General features: G+C 30.8%; 1 protein-coding gene across 8 annotated transcripts in view; it reads right to left on the bottom strand.

Moving 5' to 3' along the window:
* The window catches only part of wde (Fibronectin-III type domain-containing protein windei), a 73,302-nt gene extending 51,529 nt beyond the window's left edge, over positions 1 to 21,773 (bottom strand). For 3 of the 8 annotated variants that reach the window (XM_075368822.1, XM_075368815.1, XM_075368823.1), the window contains exons 1-3: positions 21,498 to 21,768; positions 4,158 to 4,661; positions 1,850 to 2,803 (exon numbers count right to left, since the gene is read on the bottom strand). In XM_075368822.1, the coding sequence (XP_075224937.1) occupies positions 1,850 to 2,803; positions 4,158 to 4,599 (1,396 nt within the window). In that variant the 5' untranslated portion in view covers positions 4,600 to 4,661; positions 21,498 to 21,768. Of the gene's footprint in view, positions 1 to 1,849; positions 2,804 to 4,157; positions 4,662 to 5,301; positions 5,377 to 7,633; positions 8,447 to 19,182; positions 19,291 to 21,497 lie in introns of those variants that run through there. The other 5 variants (XM_075368816.1, XM_075368821.1, XM_075368819.1 and 2 more) reach the window with 5 other exon arrangements.
* Between the last annotated feature and the right edge of the window lie 578 nt (positions 21,774 to 22,351).

The following is a 22,351-nucleotide window of genomic DNA, read 5'->3' as shown; positions in this document are numbered from 1 at the left end:
GTGTTTTTGGTCCAGTAAGAAAATGCAGCACTCAACGCACTAATAGGTTAATATCCAATCCTTCAGTTAACATACGACACACATTCTTTTCATATGCACATAGCCTCTGCTATCTCTCTGACCTTTATTCGTTGGTCGTCCAGTACCATTTGGTAAACATTTTCAACAATATAAGTGATTGGTTGCAGTTTTTGGCCATCCATGGTTGGTACAACCATATTTAAATTCAGCTGCCCATCATGGTGGTAAATGATGAGATAGAGTTCCCATAAACAGCGTCCACCTCTGTTTTAATTTGCGTAGGCATATTGCCTTTCAAATGCAAGTATTTAATCACGGCACAATATTTGGTTTTTTCAATTTTCACAAAAACACTAACAATGACTTACTACTCAAATGATTATCAAACAACTGAGCATCCAAAATGACTAAAATATTAACGAGTACCTTTCAATGTATGTGCAAATACATTCCCTAACTTTTGTTGATGAGTGCTGCCATCTTCATGTTGAGGTACAAAATGTTTCAGATAACCCTTGTATATCTGGAAGAGGGAACTATTGAACTATATTGAAGTTAACCAGGATGTGTAATATAAATAGCTGATGACTGTTAAAGATATTGTTAAGAAATAGGTCTGTACAAGTTGAATTTTAGTTCTTTATATTCTCTATGCAAGATCTTTTAAAAAGTGTCTGCAACTTCAAACATAAAATTAGCCACCATTAGATATTTTACTAAATTTGAATGTTATGGTTTGCAAAATGTTGTGTATTTCTATAAACATATGTAAGGTATAACCTAACCGTTTACTTCAATATAAAAATTAGGGCACGTGATCTTTTGAAATAGATTTATTAAATTTAAAGAAAATTCATCATAGATGTTGTAATATGCAGCACACTGTAAAAAAAAATGAAATATTTTTAAAGTTGTTATCAAAACATATCGTCTAAACAATCGCAACGGAAAACACTTCAAAACAAACACTGCCCTATATAAACCTCTAGCAAAAAGTAAAATAATAAACATGCTTGACACTGTAACAAGTTTGCAGCAGCATTTATAAAAATGCACTTAACACACAAGCCCAACCACAGATAACTTAATGTGGCATACATATCAGTAGGACCTGCCATCAAGAGTACCATATGGTAGACACTATTTGTTATATACTCATAATTTAATAATTTTCAACAGATTACTAAACAACAATTCCTTCCATGGAGAAGAATTAAACCTTCACAACCTTATGTTTTATGTCTATTACTGATGCAAACTTTAATTGTTATTCAATTCAAAATTATCAATACACATACACTAACATGGTTGTAAATATACCTGGTGCTAATTTAAGTTAAATTTACATCAATAAAGTGACCCGTAGATAAAAAAAAAATCACTTACAAAATGTAATTGTTTTTATGAACATATACTGTATTAGATAAAAATTGTATGTAAACATAATTTTAAATATTCATGTTGTGTAAAAAAAACCTAGATGTAGATGCATTTACCTCTACGATTGCTGAAACTTTTGACCAAAAAATTACATGTCCAAAAAAAATTCCTCCCAAATAAACATTGCCTTACTAGGATTTAAAAGATTACTAGCAGTCCACTTAAATTGTAGAACACTGAAAATGCTCAACAACAGATCAAAATAATCACATTTCTCTGCATTAACCCCACCATCAAAATATAAAGTAAGCATTTTTATTTAATTAATACATTTTAATTTATAGTTGGAACTATGGATGTAATCTTATAAAATCAGAAAAATATAAACATCAGGAAAAGACATAAAATAATCAGAGAAAGGCGATTTCAACATATACATTCTACTTACGTTTTTCAACATCATCTAATTCTGCAAAATCTGATAATGCGCCTTTATCTTCTTCACTGCAGACTTTTTCTTCTTCCAAAATATTAGAGATATTATCTTTTTTATCATCAGTACTGCCGTTAATACACAATGTTGATACCTGCTCGCTAACTATGCATTTCTCTTCTGCGCTTCCTTTTTTTTCGAGATTACGACAAACAGAGCCGACTATGTCTTTACCTGGTTTATCAACAAAATTATCTTTTTTAACCAAATCAGAACTAAGGAGCAAATCTTGTTTACCTTCAGATAAACGTCCCTCTTCTTTCTGAAGTAAATAACTGGAGTCAGCGGCATGTTTTTCTACATTCAATGATTTCGGTTTATTTTCTTCTTTTACTGATGTTCCTTCTTTAAAAGTTATGTTTTTATCATTACATTTTTTATAGGCCTCCTGAGACTTTTTATCATTATCAAATTCATTTAAGCTAGAAGAAACAGTTTCTTCACCCAGAAGATTTAGGCTAGAATCAGACTGGCTATCTTCAAGTAAACTCAGCAATTTTTTTTCTTCATCAATGTAACTTTCAATATCTTTTTCAGACTCATTATTATCTTCAGGCATAATTACCAACTCAGGAGGTGTTTCTTGAAGCAAAGTTAAAACTTTTTTTTCAGCCTCTATATCATTTTCAACATCTGAACCTTCATCGTTCTCTAATGAACAGTTTTTGTGTTCAGGACTCAACAACCGATTCTGTTTGCAACCAGCTTCATTTGTTTCATGATTTGTAGTACAAATTTCAATTGTTTCTTTAACATTCTCAGATATCTCAACAACTGAACCAAGTTTATCATTCTCTTTACTGCATGAGCTAACATTAACTTCATCTTCATTATTTACTAACAATGTACAATTCTCTTCAGATGCTAATTTCACAGACTCAGCAGCAACAGCTTTTTCATTTTTATGTCCTAAAATTTAATTAAACAGCATTAATATCACTTATTACCATAATCAACCAGGAGACGCTGAAGGAAACAGGTTGCAGGCAGAGTGCAGGTAAGAATATGAAGGAATTTAATGAAATGGAATACAATAACTTTTTAAAGAACATGTATGTTTAAATAAATGAACAAAATCCAATTTTTAAATGAATTCCAAAACATTTTGGTATCTACGATTACTAATGAAGACTGAGATCACAAACTCTTCTCCAACATGTAATCTTTTTTTAAATAACTTTCAGGTTATAGAACTTATTAGAAATAAGATATTTCTAATTTAATAAATCACCATCATAAAATAAATAGCATACTTCAAAAATATTTTGTACTAGGATGCTTTTTATTTCTCTAAAAAAAATTTAAGTTAAAAATTCTGTTCCAAAACAGAATATACTTCACATCATTTGATCAAACACAAATATAAGTTAATAAACTTGAACATCTAAGAAATCAATCCAAATTTAGTTTCCTAAAATGTTGACTATTTGGTACATTCTCTTCTGGTTAACAGAGCTCTAGAAGAATGCTATCAAAAAGAAAATGAACTAACTTTACAAATCTTAATTGATGCCTACCTACACCGTGCAAATTAATAAATTAAATTTTCAATATATAACCTTCATTAATTTTAACAATTACCACACATAAATCATATGAGAACAAAACCAAATGCAAAACTTTAAATTTACAATAGTCTTAATTCAAATCCACACAAAAAAATTTTTATTACATCTGCAATCATAAAAAATACCAAATTTATCTAATGACAAAAATCAAATAATAATACTAACATGTCACTGAGATATTTTTTCTCCAACATCTCAAGCATAATATTTACTAATTTCAGGAATGGAAATTCCTGAAACTTGCACTTACCCAAATTAACAAAAAACCGTTTGTATGAATTACATGAAATTCATACAATCTTGGCTAAGTTTTTGTAAACATCCAAAATGTTGATATGATTTATAAAAGCTTTAACTAAAAGTAATAAGGAAAAATTTTATACACAGGAACTTATTTCTTAAATAAGTACAATTTAATATTAGTCTCAAGTTGTTCCTACAATGAAATCACTATTAAAGTTTTTGATAAAACAAGAAAAAATTTATTAGGGAAAGAGAAAATAGCAATCAGAAAAAATAGTTAACAAGTGTAAAATATTACTCCACCCAAGAAAGCCATAAAATCATATTTAGGTGCAAAAATTATAAACAAATCCGCTACAAAGAAAAATGAAGGATATCAAATAAAATAAATAAAGATAGCACTTACGTATGGAATTTTATTAATTAAATAACTGTAATCTGCAATATCTTACCTGAATCAGAAGTTCCATTCAAAACTACATCAGAATGAAGATCAAGATGTTCAGTATCTTCATTTTGAAATATCTTATCTGATAACGTATTTTTTGAAATTATATTTTCACTTTCATTTTGATGCAAATCTTCATCATCAGAAAGACTGAAAAGTAATTCATTGTCTGAAACATCATCATAATATTTAGCCCTAGAATTTACACCATTTTCATCATCAGAATTTTTAAAACCATTTGTTGAAGAAACGTTAGTCCTGTTTATACTTTTAACATTATTGGTAAAAGCAGGGTCAACACTACCATTCACAATACCATTTGTTACATCATTTCTTTCTATATCTTTCATATTACTTTCAAATATTGTTTCTGGTTCAAAATTTTCTTTAACACTGAGATCAATGTTTTCTTTAGCTTCTTCAACTGTATTCGTTATTAATTTCATATTACAGACCTAATGTTGTAACTATACAATTAACTGTAGCCCACATGGAAGAACATAAACGTCTGGAAATAAATAAAAAAAAAAAAAAAGATAAAACATATAAGTTATTAGCATTCTACACACCACCAGAAAGTAGTGGATTAAAAAAAAAAAAACAGTGAGAAATAAGACCTTAATTTAAATAACCGACTAATGTAGAAAGCTAAAAATATTTACTGATATTCAGTAGATCTCTGGTTGAAATCCCGAACAGTTACGGGGTACCTCATCCACCATTTTACTTTATTTTTCCATTAACCCCAACAAATTACATTTGTTAATCCTACTAGTCATAAAAATCAAAAATTAAAACAAAAATTATTTATCCATGTACCCTTTATTAAAACATTAATACAAAAAAGGAAACCCAATTCAATTGGATACGGCAAAATCGATCTGGTCCGCCAATAACCCCTCCCAAACATTGCAACGTTTCAATTCGGCATAAGGGTAAAGCTAGAACAGTAAAAAACTTTTAACCAAATGTTCTAATTTAATGACAAATTACGTTAGCCCCGTTAACGAGAATCTCTCATTCAACACATTGTGTTGAATGAGAGAATTAACCCATTTCGATTACGTCCTAGACTAACTTGTTTTCTAACCCAATAATTATCATTAAACTTCAATAATTAGTTACGTTAATGCTATTTCAAAACGTACATTTTAATAAATTTTCTAATATATGGAAGGCATAAAAAAAAACTACGTCACTAAATTTTCTAAATTGTAACATCAACACGCACAATGCATTATGGGAAGGAAAGTTATCTGCAATAAGTAGTTTGCCGCAAGAACTGGCAACACCGCCAACTCAACAAAATAAAGAGAATCGAGAGAGTTGCCTATCTCGCACAGAAATGTTCATGCGCGCACAAGTCAAATAGTCCACAAATCATTTAAAACTTCTTAGCTATAAAGCAACATTTGTCTCGTAAAAGCTTATAATAACCTAGAAACAAAGTAAAATAAAGCTCATGTTTATTCAGATGATACAAACGGGAAATTTCAAAAATTCAATACAATTAGATATAACTATTTTGACCTTCTAACAAACTCCACGAAAAATATAAACGACGCATATACCAAGCAAACGTATCTCAAACCACTGATTTCAGTATCACATTTTTGATGTGTAAAATTCCTTTACTAAAACTCGAGGATTATTTTTGGATTTTAATCGGTTACAGAAAAGGTAAATACAACTCCCACACGGGAGAAAAACAAATTTTGGTATTTGACAATCGCAGACAAATTTAACACTACAGCTACAATGGAATAAACTAAACAATTTGAAAAAGTTAATCTGTCCTTTGACCTATAAAACTCCAAACACAGTCTGCTTTTTAACAATTTTATAAAATAATGTCTGTATAATGAACCAGAAAAGAACGACACTAGACAAATTTAAATATAATTTATTTGACAAATAACGCAAGCATGTAAGTAAATAATTGAATACGCTGAGTAAACGCTAGTTTTTGCACTTTTAACAAATACGTAAACATATTAAAAATACAGTAAATAAAATCGGTCTAATATTTTAAATGCATCGCCTGTACGAGATTCAGTTCTCGGAAAATTATTCCAAATCAAAAGAAAGAATAAGAGACCAGTAATACAAAATGAAGGACCCGAACCAGTAGATGAAAAACGTTAAGTCCTAGATATAGTACCAAAAATTATCTTTTATGTTAATTTTATGAAATCTAACTAAATAAATATCAACGTAAATAAGCAAGTAAAATATGTTAGAAAGATTACAATAACGTTTTTAAAAACAACTGGTGATAAAACGAAATCAACAACACTGGACATTATTCTCTGTCCAAGAAAAAACATTGTTTTGGTAGCCTAAACACTAATATCAAGTAATCCCAACAAAAAAGGGTCATTGAACCCTGTGTAAATGACGTGAGGCTGAATCTCACACCAAGCTATATAAAAGACTATTAGCAGGCAAACATAAGAAACGCAACGGATAATAGTCTTAATATCGATAATCCTAACAAATCTTCAGTCAACAAATCCTTATAAATTATGTAATCGGGTACCTAAGCAAATCGATCGGGTACCTACGCAACTGATCGTAAATGCAGCAGATAAAACTGCTTATCCAAATCAGTGTCTGCAAACTTCCAACTACTATAAATAATCTTGGAATTCAGACATTTAAAAAAACCGCATAAAATAATGCCGTCATAATTTTACAAATGACTGAAAATGAATGCGCGGGCTTGCGATTAAATCAAAATGGAGGCCTAGTGGATAGGATTATTAATTGGTTAACATAAACTTAAGTCATTAATCAACTTGTATAATTAGAAAGTTAAATCTTACACAAAGAAAACACAGTAAATCATTGTTAAATATTAATAATTTAACGTCTAAGAATATTAACAAACCACGAATTAAAATACCATGTTAATTTTGTTTTTTATATATATTTCTAAACGTAAAGTACTACCATTAGCATTACAATAAAAGCAATCGCGTTCGAAATTAGTGAAAAACTCAGACGCAGAAACTCTACGACAGGTACAAATCGATCACGATTTATTATGCAAAAAAAATATTTTTTTCAATTTCGCTATACTATTAAAGAAAAGGATTTTTTTAATATGAAAAGCTTAACTCATTTGGGTACATTGAAAATTCGAGGATTAATGAAGATAAAAAAAACAAATACGAGAATTATAATTTTAAAAAAGGAGTAAAGTAGAATAAAGAATTATCCGAACAAAACCGAACAACAAATATGATTTTTAAGAAAATAATTAACGACGCAACGAATCGACAGTTTAACTTACCGACGACAGCGCTAACATACGGTTTTACACGCAACGAGTAATTTCAAAATGTCTCTTAAGTGGGGATGTCACGTGACAGACACGTGATGTTGCGCAAGATTAAACCTCGCCAACACGAAAATATTTTCATGTTCACATATTATCAAATTTTTCAAAAACATATAATAAAATAAATATAAACTCACCCATAACAAAACTCCAAAATCAAAACCATATTTTGTAACCAAAATTTACCAGACAACTACAAACAAAAAAACGTCAAGATATAAACTTTTGATAAGAATCGTTGAAGGACGATGATACTGGTAATCGAGTCACAAATTAATCGTAAAATTTTTGTTAAATCAATTCGACCGATATTTAGCAAAGCAAGTACCACTTCATAATTTCGCAGTTCTCTATGACGAATGACATCACCATCCCGCTGCTAGCAGTACTGACATAAAATTCGCATTACGTTACATAAATCCACACGAACTGTCAACAAACTACTGAACGTTTAATAGATCGACTTTACATAAAACTATTTCGAATAATTCTGAAATAAAACTACTCATCAAAAACGAATTACAGCTATATACTTTGCTAATAAACTAAGTAAAACGTCGAAATTTAATTACGATTACCAAAAATTGCGGTGGTGCATAATTTTAATTAACGCTACACAACAATCAGTGTTGTCAGCACCAACCGATTAAGATTTTGGATCGTAAACCAGTTTACGGTTTCAACCCTATTTTACGCTTTTGCTTTAGGCATAAGAGAAAGATTGATGCAAATTGGAATTAACTGTTCCATAAACGAACGCTATCCCTTATCCAGGAAATGAATTTATACAAACGCTATAAACTATGAGTTTAGGTAAATAATTCTATTCCTTTTAGTACGGCGGCAGGTTTATATTTTTAAACGCGGCGCGTACTTCATTCGATCGGCTTCGTTAACCGTCCGCAACAACCGAGCCAGATTGTCAAGAGCATACAACACAGGGAGCTACGTTGCCACGTCACGGTTGGAGCTGAACTCGTACTGATACTGCCAGCCCGGTTTAAGTTGTTTCTCATTTCTCTAAGCGTCATGTTCGTTGGTCGTCAACAGTCTCTCCGAATTCCCTATTTACCGTACATATTCTCCTAAATTAAACGGTAAAAAATTGCTTCCATCAACTTTGTTATTAAAAACTAATATCGATGCGGCAGTTCTTAAAAGATTAAACGTAAATGCCTTTAATTTCCCTTATTTATTTCCTAGTTATCCAATAACTTATCCTGTCCGGAAAAACCATTCGTTCATCGATAAACAGAACAATCTTAATAGCTAATCAAGAAATTACACTAAATATGTACAGTACAATGTGCTTCTCAGTCCTTTTAAAAATAAAACTATTATTTGTTTTAAACGATAGCGGTTTTTAACGGATATAACAAAAACACAAACTTTATAAGGGCCGGATTCAAAATCCCAAATCGATCCCCACGACACAAAAATTACAACTTCTCGTTAGTACAAAATATCCTGAGCAGATTTAAAAAGTAAAAAGGAAGAAACAAAGAGCACGTCTCCAAAGCCAATGAACACTAAAGGCTATTTAGCTTGTTACTTAATTATCGCTAATTCCCCAAAAGAAACGAAATTTAAAAACAAAACAACTATGTAGCTACCAAGCCGTAAATCCTAAAGGGTTCAGATAAAAAAAAGTTTACATAATAAATAATAAACCTTACAATTAATTGTGGGGGAAATCAGCTAGTTAGTATTTTATCCATTGAAAGTTTATCTAAACAGTTTCGGCAAGAAAGTTAATAAACTTTCTGATACAATCACAAATACATCCCGTTATGAGTTCCAAAACTCTTCAAAATACTTGTACTTCCTAAAATAAATCATTATTTAAATTAACAATGAACTACTCTTTTAACTGCAGGAAATCTTCACTCGTTCTTCTTTTTACAGCTCACAGACATCTTAAAGGTAAAATGGTTCATCTTGACATCCGGATACTCAAAATAGTTCATTAGGAAATATAAAACCGTACTGCTTAAAAAAGTAACAAAAGATTGCAAAATTAAAACATAATGTGAATAAGGTTATGACTGGACGTTTCAGTAATCAGTCGTATCGAATTATACAGAGCAGTAGAGGTGTAGCGAATGCTATTATTTTATCTATATTTGGTTCAAAGGTAATTCAAATAAAAAACAAAGAGAGGAGCACAAGTAATAATTAATAAAATGTTAGGTCGAGTATAAAATTAGGGCCCAAATAACTCGTACGGAGGATAACAGTTAGTCGAAAAAAACAACTAAGACTATATCAGATGAAAGATGCAAAAGTTATTTTAGGATAACAGGTCAGACCGTAAAATTAAGAGAAACCGGGGGCGTATCCAGAATTTTGTATTAAGTATACAAATATCTACACAGTTAACACTTGGTATACGCAAAAGTTGACTTATAAAAATCAAGACGATTTATATGAAGTACAGAACACATTAAGATGCGCTAGCGTTAGTACATCACGCAAGTATGATAAAAATGGGAGACAATGAATGTCGTCAGTCATTCAATACAGCTAAATTTATTAATGCAGAAATAGATGTAGAAATTGAATGTATAACATGAAAAAAGAAAACAATTAGAAGCACTAAGGTAGAAAATTTCATGTAGACAAAATTTGTAGTACAACGGATAATAGGTGAGTAAACGCCATGAATAACCAGGGATATATTCAACTGAAAATTTAACAAATATTACATACGGGCTGACAAATTTAATCTATTATTCGTTTATAAACAAAATAGACGATTAATTTTTATAGCGTGTAAAAATTCTGAAACCGTTAAAGTAATCCGGTAGAACAAATTACAATATTTTTGAGGAGTACAGAAACGATCCCGTGCTAACATCAGAGATAAATTATCACGACTTAACAGGCAATAATTTTTGAACCGCAAAGGTGAAAATTATTAAATAACATAAAAACCGATTAAGCACATCGATCCAGATAACCTCAAGCCAGTAGTTTACTATCGGTTTTAAAACTATTTACATTAATATACGGATCGCCGTTTATCAAGTTCAATAAAGTATTCAGTTAACTGATAACTGCAATAGAATGCCCAATATTACTAAAGTTTCTTTCGACAACGAAGTTAACAAAACAATATTCCCTCGAGATCGGTACCGTGTCAAAACACTCGATAGTTTATTAAAATCGATTAAACTCGGTCGAACAAATTAGTTTCTTTTATCAGATTAGAGCATTTAATGTCCTAACTATAATTTTAAAATACACCGTATAGTTGCAATAAATTTATTTTATTTTATTTAACTACTAAATGCAAATTTCTTCGGTTCAGTTTTCATTTCTTAGCTACAAAACCGTAATCAAATTTTTTAAAAAAAATTGTTAAAAATATATAATTTACCGTTTTGATTCAGTAATTCGCGATAAAAATATACTGACCTATGAACACTATTGGAAATTGTCAAGACTGTGCTCTTTCAAGCAGTGAAAAAATTAACAATAGTGTGAAAAAGTCAAGAATATGGTAACAAAAATTATAATACGCCTTAAAAATATAATATCGCTTGAAGAATATAATGTGCACACGTTACTAAGTTACATAAAACCTACAGAACTATAAAACTGTGCATAAAACTACAGAACTATCAACGATTTTAAAATTAACTTTAGATTATTTTTTATTACTACAATACACGATCCTCCTTTAGCAATGTCACCCTTAACGCGGGATCTAGCTGAATAGTTTATAGTTCAATCGCGTACTGTATGTTTTAGTTGTTCACACACCATACAATATTGGAGACGCAAGTCTGTTTCATTGAAACAACTTGCAGAATTCCTAACAAACTTGTAGATGACTTATTAATTTTTGAAAAAAAAAACATTTTTGCTAAATCAAACGCTTAAAATATCAACTCGCAATCCTTGACTTTTTTTCTAACCACCGTAAGATATTACACTTCAGAGGGTGAATGAAATGTATGAATGTAAATGAAGTGTAATTTTGTACTCTCAAGTCGACCGCTCCTGAGATGTGTGGTTAATTGAAACCAGACCACCAAAGAACACCGGTATCCACGACCTAGTATTCAAATCCGTATAAAAGTAACAGCCTTTACTAGGATTTGAACCTTAGAACTCTCGACTTCAAAATCAACCGATTTGCAATGAGTTTATCACTAAAACCGACCGGGTGGGTTATACTGAACAATTTCAATTCATTACACTATTGTTAGGATTTCTTCTTAAATCTCAGTGAAGGAAGGGTTGTTACCTGAGAAATAAATTTCTAGTTAAATAACCATAAGAAAATATGAGTCAACTTGGTCGGTATTTATTATATTCTTCCAATCGACAAATTAACGGTGGCACCGAATAACTTTAAGAGTTACTTTAACATAAGAAAATAGTATGCTGACCAAGATATGAATACTGCACTTCCTACATGAAAGACAGATACTACCACATTGCCACAGAGATCGCCTTTATATTCTTACACTTGAATAAAAATTGTCCGTGCATTCGTATAAAAGTAAAAGATAATATTAATTTTTCAATAATGGTTCTCAGTGTTCCATGTCATACAAGTAAGGAGAAAACAAAACTAAAACACGGTTCAAAAAAATTTAAATGGTATCGTCATGTGAATTGGAATAATTAAAAAATAAATAAACAAATGTTTAATATAAAAATAATTTCATCGTTTCAAATGAACGATTAATGGCACCGACCACAAAAATATGGATACGCATAATAAATCTCTGTAATTTCTAAAGCCAGGTTTACATACAGATTTAGTACGGACGAGACAGAAAGCAACATCTGACAACAAAAATAATTATACAAATTTCAATAAACGCTAGAAGAAATATCGAAGAATTTGGTGTATTTCTAAGAATAGAAATTGAATTGAATTAGATATTAGTTAGCAAAATTAAAACCGTTAATGATCCAGGCAAATCACGAAAACTAATATTTTAATATCTGAAAACCAGTAAAAACGAAAAAGACATACGTTTTCTGCCATTTCGGAAGAGAAAACTACTACCTCACAGATAGTCTCAAACCAAGGTGAACTACAATCAACCACTAGTCTCGCACACAGGTCTCGAGATATCATGCGCAAAACAAAGAACGTACTTGGCGCTAGAGTTCCATAACTCATAACTTATCGATTATTGGCAGGCTACATCACAGTAGCACATTTCGATTAATAACTAAAATTTTAAGCAATTTGCTCACAACACTAGGGGGAAAACAAAAAAAAACCAAAATGTTATGAATCTTTTCATAAATAATTTTCTGCTTTTAAAATCAAATAAAACGAAGTTTTCGTAATTTAAATAATATTACTATTTGCCTATTATAATCGGTTAGGGGTACAACGTGACTAATACACGATTTGTACAGTCAGTTTCGGCCGATTGTTCAAAGGCTGACAAAATGCTAAAATTTTCACAAATTTTGGTGGAGTAAATATTATTTTGTGAAATCATAATAAACTTCTTCAATTTTTCAACAAAACGATTTCAGAAACTGTAAAAACAGACACGGTAGCAATTCGTAACTAATTTAAAACACTTTCAAGCGAAAAATCACTCCAACGGTATAAACAAATATAAAGGAAAATTACGAATGCATCTGTAGGCAAGTAATATCTATTCGTGTTATCCAGTTTAACTGAACGAAGAGATCTCTAATGTTACTATCTTGCCCTTTCCTCTTAATTTAGCACTATTTTTTATGGATAAACAACCGTTCATTTTTAGAGTAATAGGATAGTCTGACCACTGGACGGAGGAAAGGTCGTTGAAATAAAGCCGCCTAAGGATTTGGTCGCCATCTTGTAAAAAAAAATTACGGCCTTCCTAAACAAGATGTGAACTCCCTACGCACGCGTAAAAAGTTTGAAATTCTATTCGATCATTTTAACATAATACATTAAGGATACAAAACAATAATAGCACACATACATACAAATACGCTTAACAGCGTTACAACTTATTACGCAATAGTACTTACGCACCTAACTCTGTCCGGATACGAATGAAGGAACAAAATCGATAGCGACCTGAATGCTGGTTGTAAAATAAGGTGAAGATCCCACAATCTAACGACGAAAAATCTTCTCAAATAAGAAAATAACGTCAATGATTTACATTACCACTAAAAAATACGTTATTTTAACTTTTGCGCTTACTCAGATTTACATAAAATTATAACAAAAACAACCTTTTTCATTATTTAACGACACAGAACTTATTCACAAACGGCTAACTGTTTAAAATAATGAATTCGTTTACGAGATTTTTTTAATACCTTCAGATAGACAGGTGAAGAGACTCTTAAAGTAAACGTTACCTGTGTACGAACCGTGTAGCTGAACAATTTTTTGCAATGCTGTAAAATTCACTAACTCTTAACGCACAATTTCTAGTTAATAACGGCCTAGAATTAGACATTACATTACCGATTAATGGAAACCTACGCAAAAAACGGGGTAAGCATTTGTTTAATATTTTATCAATTAAAATTAAAGACGTCAAGTTTCCACTTTGCAGAAATCATGTTTAAAAAATGATATATTTTTATTTTCTTATTCAATTTTATTCAAGAGCTGGCCGAAAGGTCAAGGAAAAGAAACATAAATGATTTACATTTTGCCAAACAAATAATTTACTTACTTAAACTATATTAATCCAGTTGACTCGATTTGCATGATGAACTAAAATACTATTTTTTTTTAACAGAAAAAACTTGTTTAAAACTTCACAAATTCCTAAGCAAAAGCGTCCCTTTCAAAATACACAATCTTTGAGAATGGCTATATTAAAAAAAAGGCGAGTCTGCTGTTAATTCACAAAAAACGTTTAGCTATCAACACTGCATTTGTAAGAGACGTAATACGGCTATAATGCATCTACAAATGCACGACGAAAAACATTTTTATTGTAATCCATAATGGTTTTACGAACGCATTACGTGTTTCACATCCTACAAATTTAGATGCCTAAAAAAATTTAAGCCAAAAAAAACCCGCAATTAAACTGAATAAAATTCACGCGGTTTGATGCAATATCACGATATTTCGTCGAAACTAATTTCGCAAATACCAAAGCACGGTTAAATAAAATCGCTAAATGATAATCGTTCGAAAAAACAAGCAATAAATCAAAAGAACACAGTTTTAATCATAAAGGTTCGAATAACCGAATTCAGATTCTCATTTGTATTTAATTCAATGCTGTTAAGTTAACTGTATCTGGGATAGAAAGTTGGATTCCCAAAAATAAGATCAATAATTCTAATTTAATCTAATAAAAAACATTTTGAACTAATAAATCTTTCCGTTTTTCTAGTTGTCGGTTTACATAAAAACAATTAAGCCGCGTGCAAATTAAGTTTATTATACCTCAGGGTAAAACTTTTTCTAAATATTATTTTTAAACGTCTCTTCTACAAAAAATGCGGCTGGATTAACACCAAATTTTACAGCTTTTGCTCGATTACGTTATTTTAAGGCAGCCGGTGTCTAAAAAATTGTTCTGAATCTGTTACAAAATTCAATTACATAACTATCGGGCAAAAATTTTTATTATAAAAATAAATCGGGAAAATTTTCAACTTTTCTTCAATCGTTACTTGCGATTCGTGAATAATAAAGGACAAGCATCTCTTAAAAACTATTAACATTTACATAAATCGATGACGCAAGGCGATTGATTTTAACTAATTCAGACCACGAGTAACTAAAACTTCCGAACAACGTGTGACATTCGCCAAACGAATGTCATCATTTAGGCAAAACATACTTTTAAAAGTCCAAAAGCTGCGAGTGGGCTTGGCATCTCTGCAGCTGTCTAGCTGGCAACGCTGCAACAGCTCGTTTCACCGGTCGACGCAGGCGTGGTACAATGACCACAATCCATTCTTAATCATTAGCTAAATTCAAGTTTTAAAATAAGATTCCATAAACATTCCCGAAGACCGGAAAGTGATACCGCAACATGAAACTTGGAAAGAAATGATAATTACAATTTTTTTAAATAAATAAAATTAATTAATGAAAATCTGTAAAAGACGACACATTTCCTGAATAAGTTATCGAGCATTAATAATAACATCGACTCCAAAGCGCATTATTGAACTTAAAAATTCAAATTGTACATTCATAATCAAAATATATATACAAAAAATAGACGAATTTCAATATCGTCATTACAAAGAAAATAAACCCCTTTTTATTACTTAATCACCATGTACCTTTACATCCATTAATCGAGAACGGTACGATAAAATTTTAGCGGTATTAAAAACAGAATAACCCAAATATAATCAAGCATCCCGTGGAAAGGAGGATAATGTTCAGAATAGAATACAACAATTTTTTTGGCAAATACTAGTTTTAAAAGAAAAAAAAATAGATATACGAAATCTGTAACGAGTTTTATTTTCATTTAAAAGAGAATTCAGTCACTAATAACAGAGCAAATCAATTATAAATCGATTTCCGTCATACAACATTCGTTAGGTTTACATACGACAACGGGGATCTTTACTCTGGCACGTAAGTATACAAAAACTGATATAAATAACTTGTATATCGCAAAAAGGATGCCATACAAGGTTATGCAGCAAGTCTATTGTTGCAAAATTCAAAATGGCGCCCTCGAAAACTATCCTAAAAATAATCTACACTACCGACAAGAAGTACAAACAAACTAACGGGAGAAAGCACCCGTCGATTTCCCATTAAAAAAAATAATTTCTACCGAAGAAGATTACTATATATTATTAAACGCAACTCCTAGCAATTTACACGTACGCATACACACTTACCTACAAAAAAATTAAATTAACAGATGTAGGGTAGAAACACCAAAGTAAAAACTTAAGATTCCAACCACGTTCTTAATTGCGAGCAAACATAAAAACTGATTAAAATGATGGTCCACTGAACGATATATATTTGCATAAAATAGCAACAAGTTAAAAATTAAGGTTAGAAATTTTCTTAATGAAAAAATTCTCCGATAATTAAACTTTTACCTTATATTAACATCAAAATTATCGGTAGACTAAACCGATCGACTAATAGCACTTAACTTGCAGTACTAACACAGATCCCACGCAGATTACAGGAAACGGATATTATGGATTATTCATTTTAAGGGAAATAAAAAAAAAGGAGGTGATGACCTACTAAGTTTTCGAATTTAAAAAATCACCGAATAACGCAATACTGTAACACGAAAAAAGACTGAATATTGTTAAAATTAGAAGTGAAAAAAGTTCTTTTGTTTGCCAATTTACAACTCAGGTGTTAATAAACAAATAAAATAAAAGACACCGTTAGAGATCAAAATTGGTAATTTTAAAATTTCACTAACTCCAATATTATATTTAACCAACAGCCAAAAAAATCCATTTATTTGATAAAAATAATTATTAATAAAAGCTTTCCATTCTAATCAGACATCAGACAATGTTTTGTTCCCAAAATTAAATTAAATAATTATTTCCAATGTTCAAAAACGTTTTTCTCGTAAACTCAATCTATAAAACTGCAACAGAAGACACATTTCCAAAATAATTTACCTAACAGTATAATATAAACCACTAAGCGCAATACATATGTCAAAAATTGCATAAACAAACTGAATAAGCGTGTTCTGATATTGTCATTACGAAAAGAAAATAAAACCGATCTATCAATAAAACAAAGAATTCCCAAACTTTCTATGGTGAATACCGAGTAATAATAATAAATATCAACAACTACTTTAAGAAAATTGTACTCAGCACCATCAGGAATCTGAATTCAGAATTAAATACCGAGGCGGAGAAGCAGAAAGAAAGGAGGCGGGCGGGCTCAAGAAAACCTCATAACATACAATTTCCACAAAATTCTTAACACGATTAACAGTTACGACTTGCTTTAATTTTGGTAAACGTTCAAAATTGAGGCCATTTCTTTTTTGAGCGTCTCATTGAATCAATACGTATATCGAAATTACAAAAAAATAAAAACATAATCTTTGCAAATAAATTATTGGCTCTAACTGAACAAACCATTATTTTTTTAACCGAAACAAAATAGGGCATAGAAAATTCATTAGTAGCCAAAAAAATTAGTTTAAAAAATTAAGATTTCGATGTCATCTATTCCTCAAAATCCGATAACGATTAGAAACCAAATTAAACATGTCAAGTAATCGATTGAAAAAAGGCTCCAGATTATCTCTCAAATTTTCCATAAACTAAAGCTACAAAATTTGAGTCGATAACAAATCTAAATGCAAAATTAGCATTCCCATAAAATCGGCAACACTTTAATTCACTTGAACCTTTCATTTAAATTCCATACAGAATATTAATTTGCATGTTCAGAAAAATAAAATTTACATGTACATTAGGTCATCCGAACGGAAAACCACGGTAAAAAATATAAAATATCCAAGGACTAACTATAGAAGCAACAAACAAAAATAATGGAGGAGCTAAAATATGATGTTCGGTTTACTGCAACCATAATACGAGACGGTTCTACTGGAACGCTCCTAAAAATCAATAAGACCCATCTCGTCCCCAGTCCCTAATGTCAGTACCGCCTCGATTAAAACAAAAAAGTCATAGTTTCCGTTGAAAAATATATTTATAATACTTAAATGGCGGTTCAAACACCCTGTAAATGCAAGGGGAAAAAAATCGTCAACATGAAATAAACTTTTCGTTTTACAGGGACAAATTATAAAAATTAAGTTACACGTTCTTAAAGACAATTTATCCATCAAATTAAAACACCCATCCAAATATTTAATTCCCTCCCGATTTGAATGCTGATATAATCACAATCGGGCGTTCTCATTAATTAAAATTTTGCTTACCTGGAAAACAGCCACGGAAATGACAGGCTCAAAATAGAAAAACACTACGGTTTTAAGAGAAAATATTCCTTAGTTATATTATGTTCGGAAGAAGACTTAACCCACCTTTCCGCTAACGCTAACTTTCCGCTAACTTAAACCCACCTTTCCGCTAAGACCTTACTTCAGTTCGGAAGATAGTAAAATAAACAACCGACTCCATACACCGTTCCTTCCACCCGGAATTATAACACTAATAGTTATCAGATACACAAGCGCCAGCATAAAATAATTATGACCATATAAATACTTTTTATGGAGCATCTAAATGCTTCGTACAGACTCTTAAAACATCTTAATGTTATCATGTAATAAATCATGTAGGCGTAATAATCACGCACTATTAATGAGAAATCATATTTTAAAAAAAGGCAAAGAAATATCAAATCTGGGGCTCTTGAGCAGCAAAAAATAAATCTTAGGGAAAATCCTGATGTAGGATATCAGCATGAAAGAACAGGCAGAAATCAAGATGGCGGTTTGTTACTGGTAGGGGCAATAAAAAAAAAAAAAAGTGTAACGAATATAAATAATACTTTAAAATAAATGCGGCAACAATGCGAGCTCGTTATCGTTTTTTTTTTCAAGATTGCCTTCTAATAATTTTGTAAAATGAGAAGTTCGGGTATGTACCTTATTTTCAAACATTAGGAATTTTTTAAAACAGAAGTATACAACAAAAATACAAAACCTGTAAAAAAAACATAAATACATAAGATTTCAGCACGCATGACAAAAAGTAAAAATGAAATTAAAATAAAATAATGGCGTATCCTAGTTACCTTCTGTACAGATAGAGCAACGGTCGAGGAATATGAGCGTTCACTTGGCAACCGTGCTACATTCCAGAATAGATGCGCAACAAAATGCGCAGTAGTAATCACTTATAAAGCATGTCTGCGTTAAGAAAAACCGTTCGGCAATTTGTACATAATTTTCCTCTAAAAATACGGAGTCGAAATTTAAAATACGAAACCTTTTTAGCAATTAATTACAAGACTGAAATAATAACAAAATATCTGATAAACAATTAAACGGGTATACACAAGTAGGGTAATCGTTCGTAATATATGAGAAAACTGAAAGGTTCATAAGAAAATTCCAGTTTCACAGCAGTTCCTATGAGAAACAAATCTGGAGATTATTTATAATACGTAAAAAAATTTAGAACAATGCAAGCGACTGCATAAGAATCAGGCATCATATAATACAACTTGACGGCCAGCAGAGTGCAGCACACTACATGGTGGAATCAGCAACAATCTCGTAAATCGACATTTTATTATCGCTCTACAAAATAAATGGAAAACTGCCGAATCAAATTCGGCAAATCCAAAAAATCACGGAAAAAATGTAATTACGCCTTATAACTGAATACTTAATTTAAAACGCTCTATCCTTCATGGAAAAATTCAACCCGTAAAAGTCGAACAATTTAGAGCTTATGATGTATATACACTTACAATAACTTAAAAAATTTCAGTAAATCCAAGAACTGTTTGCATCAGAATTTGGGTTTAAAAAACAAAAAAATGTATAAATAATTAATACCAAAATACCAACTAGAAATTTAAAAACTTAAAACAGACAGCCAGTATACTATATTCTGACCCAATACATTGGGGTTTTATATAGTTATAGAGCTAAGCATATTAAAATATTAGATGAGTGCATTTCAAAATAATATATCCAGTCCTTTAAAAATTAATACGCGCATTTTATGTAAACATGAAATGAAAAAAAAAATGGATATTCATTTTTCAGATGCAATCGCACTACAACCAAGTGGCCAGTTTTCATTTTTATTTAAATACGGGCCGAAATTACAAACATCACTTGATACGGAAATAAAAATGAAGTGTACATTATTATCCATTCGTTATAAATTCGTCGTAATACTTTGACGTCAACAACTACAACAGATTAGAAATTTCTGGCGAAGTTGTAAACTTTCAACTTTTGTTAATTGTAGGGATCAATAATGAGGGCCCTTGTTTTTTAATAGCAAAGTGAATTTTTCGTGCGTAACTATTCGTTCGCACTGGTGTCAAACTTCAAAAATGACTAACTAATACAAACCAAAGCTGTTTGATTTAAAGTGAAAATTAAATACGAATCCACAAAGAAATAACAATCAGCAAACTATTTCTTCAAAAAAAAAAAAAATGAAGACTGGTAGCGTAGCACTTTTTTAATGGTAAAACATTATCAATGCAGTCACCTTCTTGCAAGACTCGACAATAGGATGTGCCAGATTCCTGGTAAGGGACTATTTCAGAACCAGTTCATTTGGAAATTTATAACCAAAATTGTAAGAAAATGGTTAGTACTTTTATAGAGATGATCATTTGACCATAACAAATTGTTAATGCATATCAAAAATTTAACGTCGTATACATATGAAGAGCGATCATATGAATCTATAGGAGAAATAAAAACCATAATTAATTAATCGTAAGCATCTAAATGGTAGAAACAACTTCATAATGGGCGAAAAATACATACGGCGGCCATATTGAATTACTGCAACGATAAACGACGTACAGTATTATATTAGAGACGGCCATATTGAATCAATTAGGAGACCAATCAAATATTACCAATGCTGAGTTTCAAGGAATTTTGTGACGGAAAATTTTAATTAGAATAATTAACCGTGTAAAAAAACACAAATTAAAAAAATAATAATAGTACAAGCCAATATAATGGCAAATAATACAGCTGACTGGAATGGTACCAAATTTATTACATGGAAGTTATAAATTTTTCCAATTGGTCAAACTCACGTTACAGCGTGTTTCGGGGTTATATATTCAGTAACTATGGTTGTTTCTTCATACCGAACCAACTACTGAATATAATAATCCATAAACGCGCATTGCCTTTCCAAATGGTAACAAAAAATTGGTGATGAATCATACTAACATATACCAATCAAGTAAAAAATGTTATATTTCAAGAAAATAACCGATGTTTCATAAGTAGAACCATAGAATAATAATCATTAAAAAAATTTTAACCAGACTAAAAACAAATTAAATATTAATAACAGTTGTAAATTAACATATTTATTTATCAATACTTAAGTAACAATTACCATTAAACTTTCCGTTAATAGTTCAAGGCCGTCTAATGTTTACTAAAAGAGTAATATAATTTACATGAATTAAGGTTATGTTTTCATATTCAACACATCATAAGAATTGCAGAAATACTGACATATGTTTGGCGTTAAATCCAGCACACGATGTCGAAGTTTGTATTACTAACGAGCAAATGCATTAAAATCGGTGTAATCACAAAAATATTTTACTTTATTTAAGATTTCAACAACACTGTTACATGTAACCCCACGCCAAGCGGTACAACTGAAGCTTCAATGTTTCTCTCTACCTGACGTCACTAACGCACAGCCAATCAGGGTTCATCGGCCGTACAGTTAAGCCATTGCGCATGCTCGCCGTACAATTACGACCCACTGCACGGCTGTACGGCTATGCATATTTATATTAGAATTTACGGATATTTCTCATAACTATCGCATCATACGAAAATGATCACTGCGTTATCGCAGCACACGATAATCATAAGTCATCATGAAATGCTTATTAAATTACTTAATGCATCTTTAGATATTCAGTGAAAAATACTTGCCTACAGTATCATATATGAAAATGGTGAATTTTTGAATGAGACTAATAGTAAGGTAAAGAACCGATGCTTAGATTGTAATCTGTGAAAATCACTATCAATCTAAGTAATACTTAAAAGTTTTCGATGACGAAAATTGTCTTAAAAAATATCTTCCAATCAAAATTCACTACACTGACAGCTAAAGATGACATAGATTCCGTGCGTAATATCATAAAAGGTAAGTTTTAGAAACGTTTTAACTAAAAGCTTCTTTAACTAATTCGGCAGGAAGCATTTTTTTTATTGGATCGTTTCCTG

This window comes from Lycorma delicatula, chromosome 6 (genome assembly GCF_047948215.1).
Source record: "Lycorma delicatula isolate Av1 chromosome 6, ASM4794821v1, whole genome shotgun sequence".
NCBI classification, from domain to species: Eukaryota; Metazoa; Arthropoda; class Insecta; order Hemiptera; family Fulgoridae; genus Lycorma; species Lycorma delicatula.
Note: the sequence above shows the minus strand (reverse complement) of the source record. Positions and strands in the feature narration are given on the sequence as shown.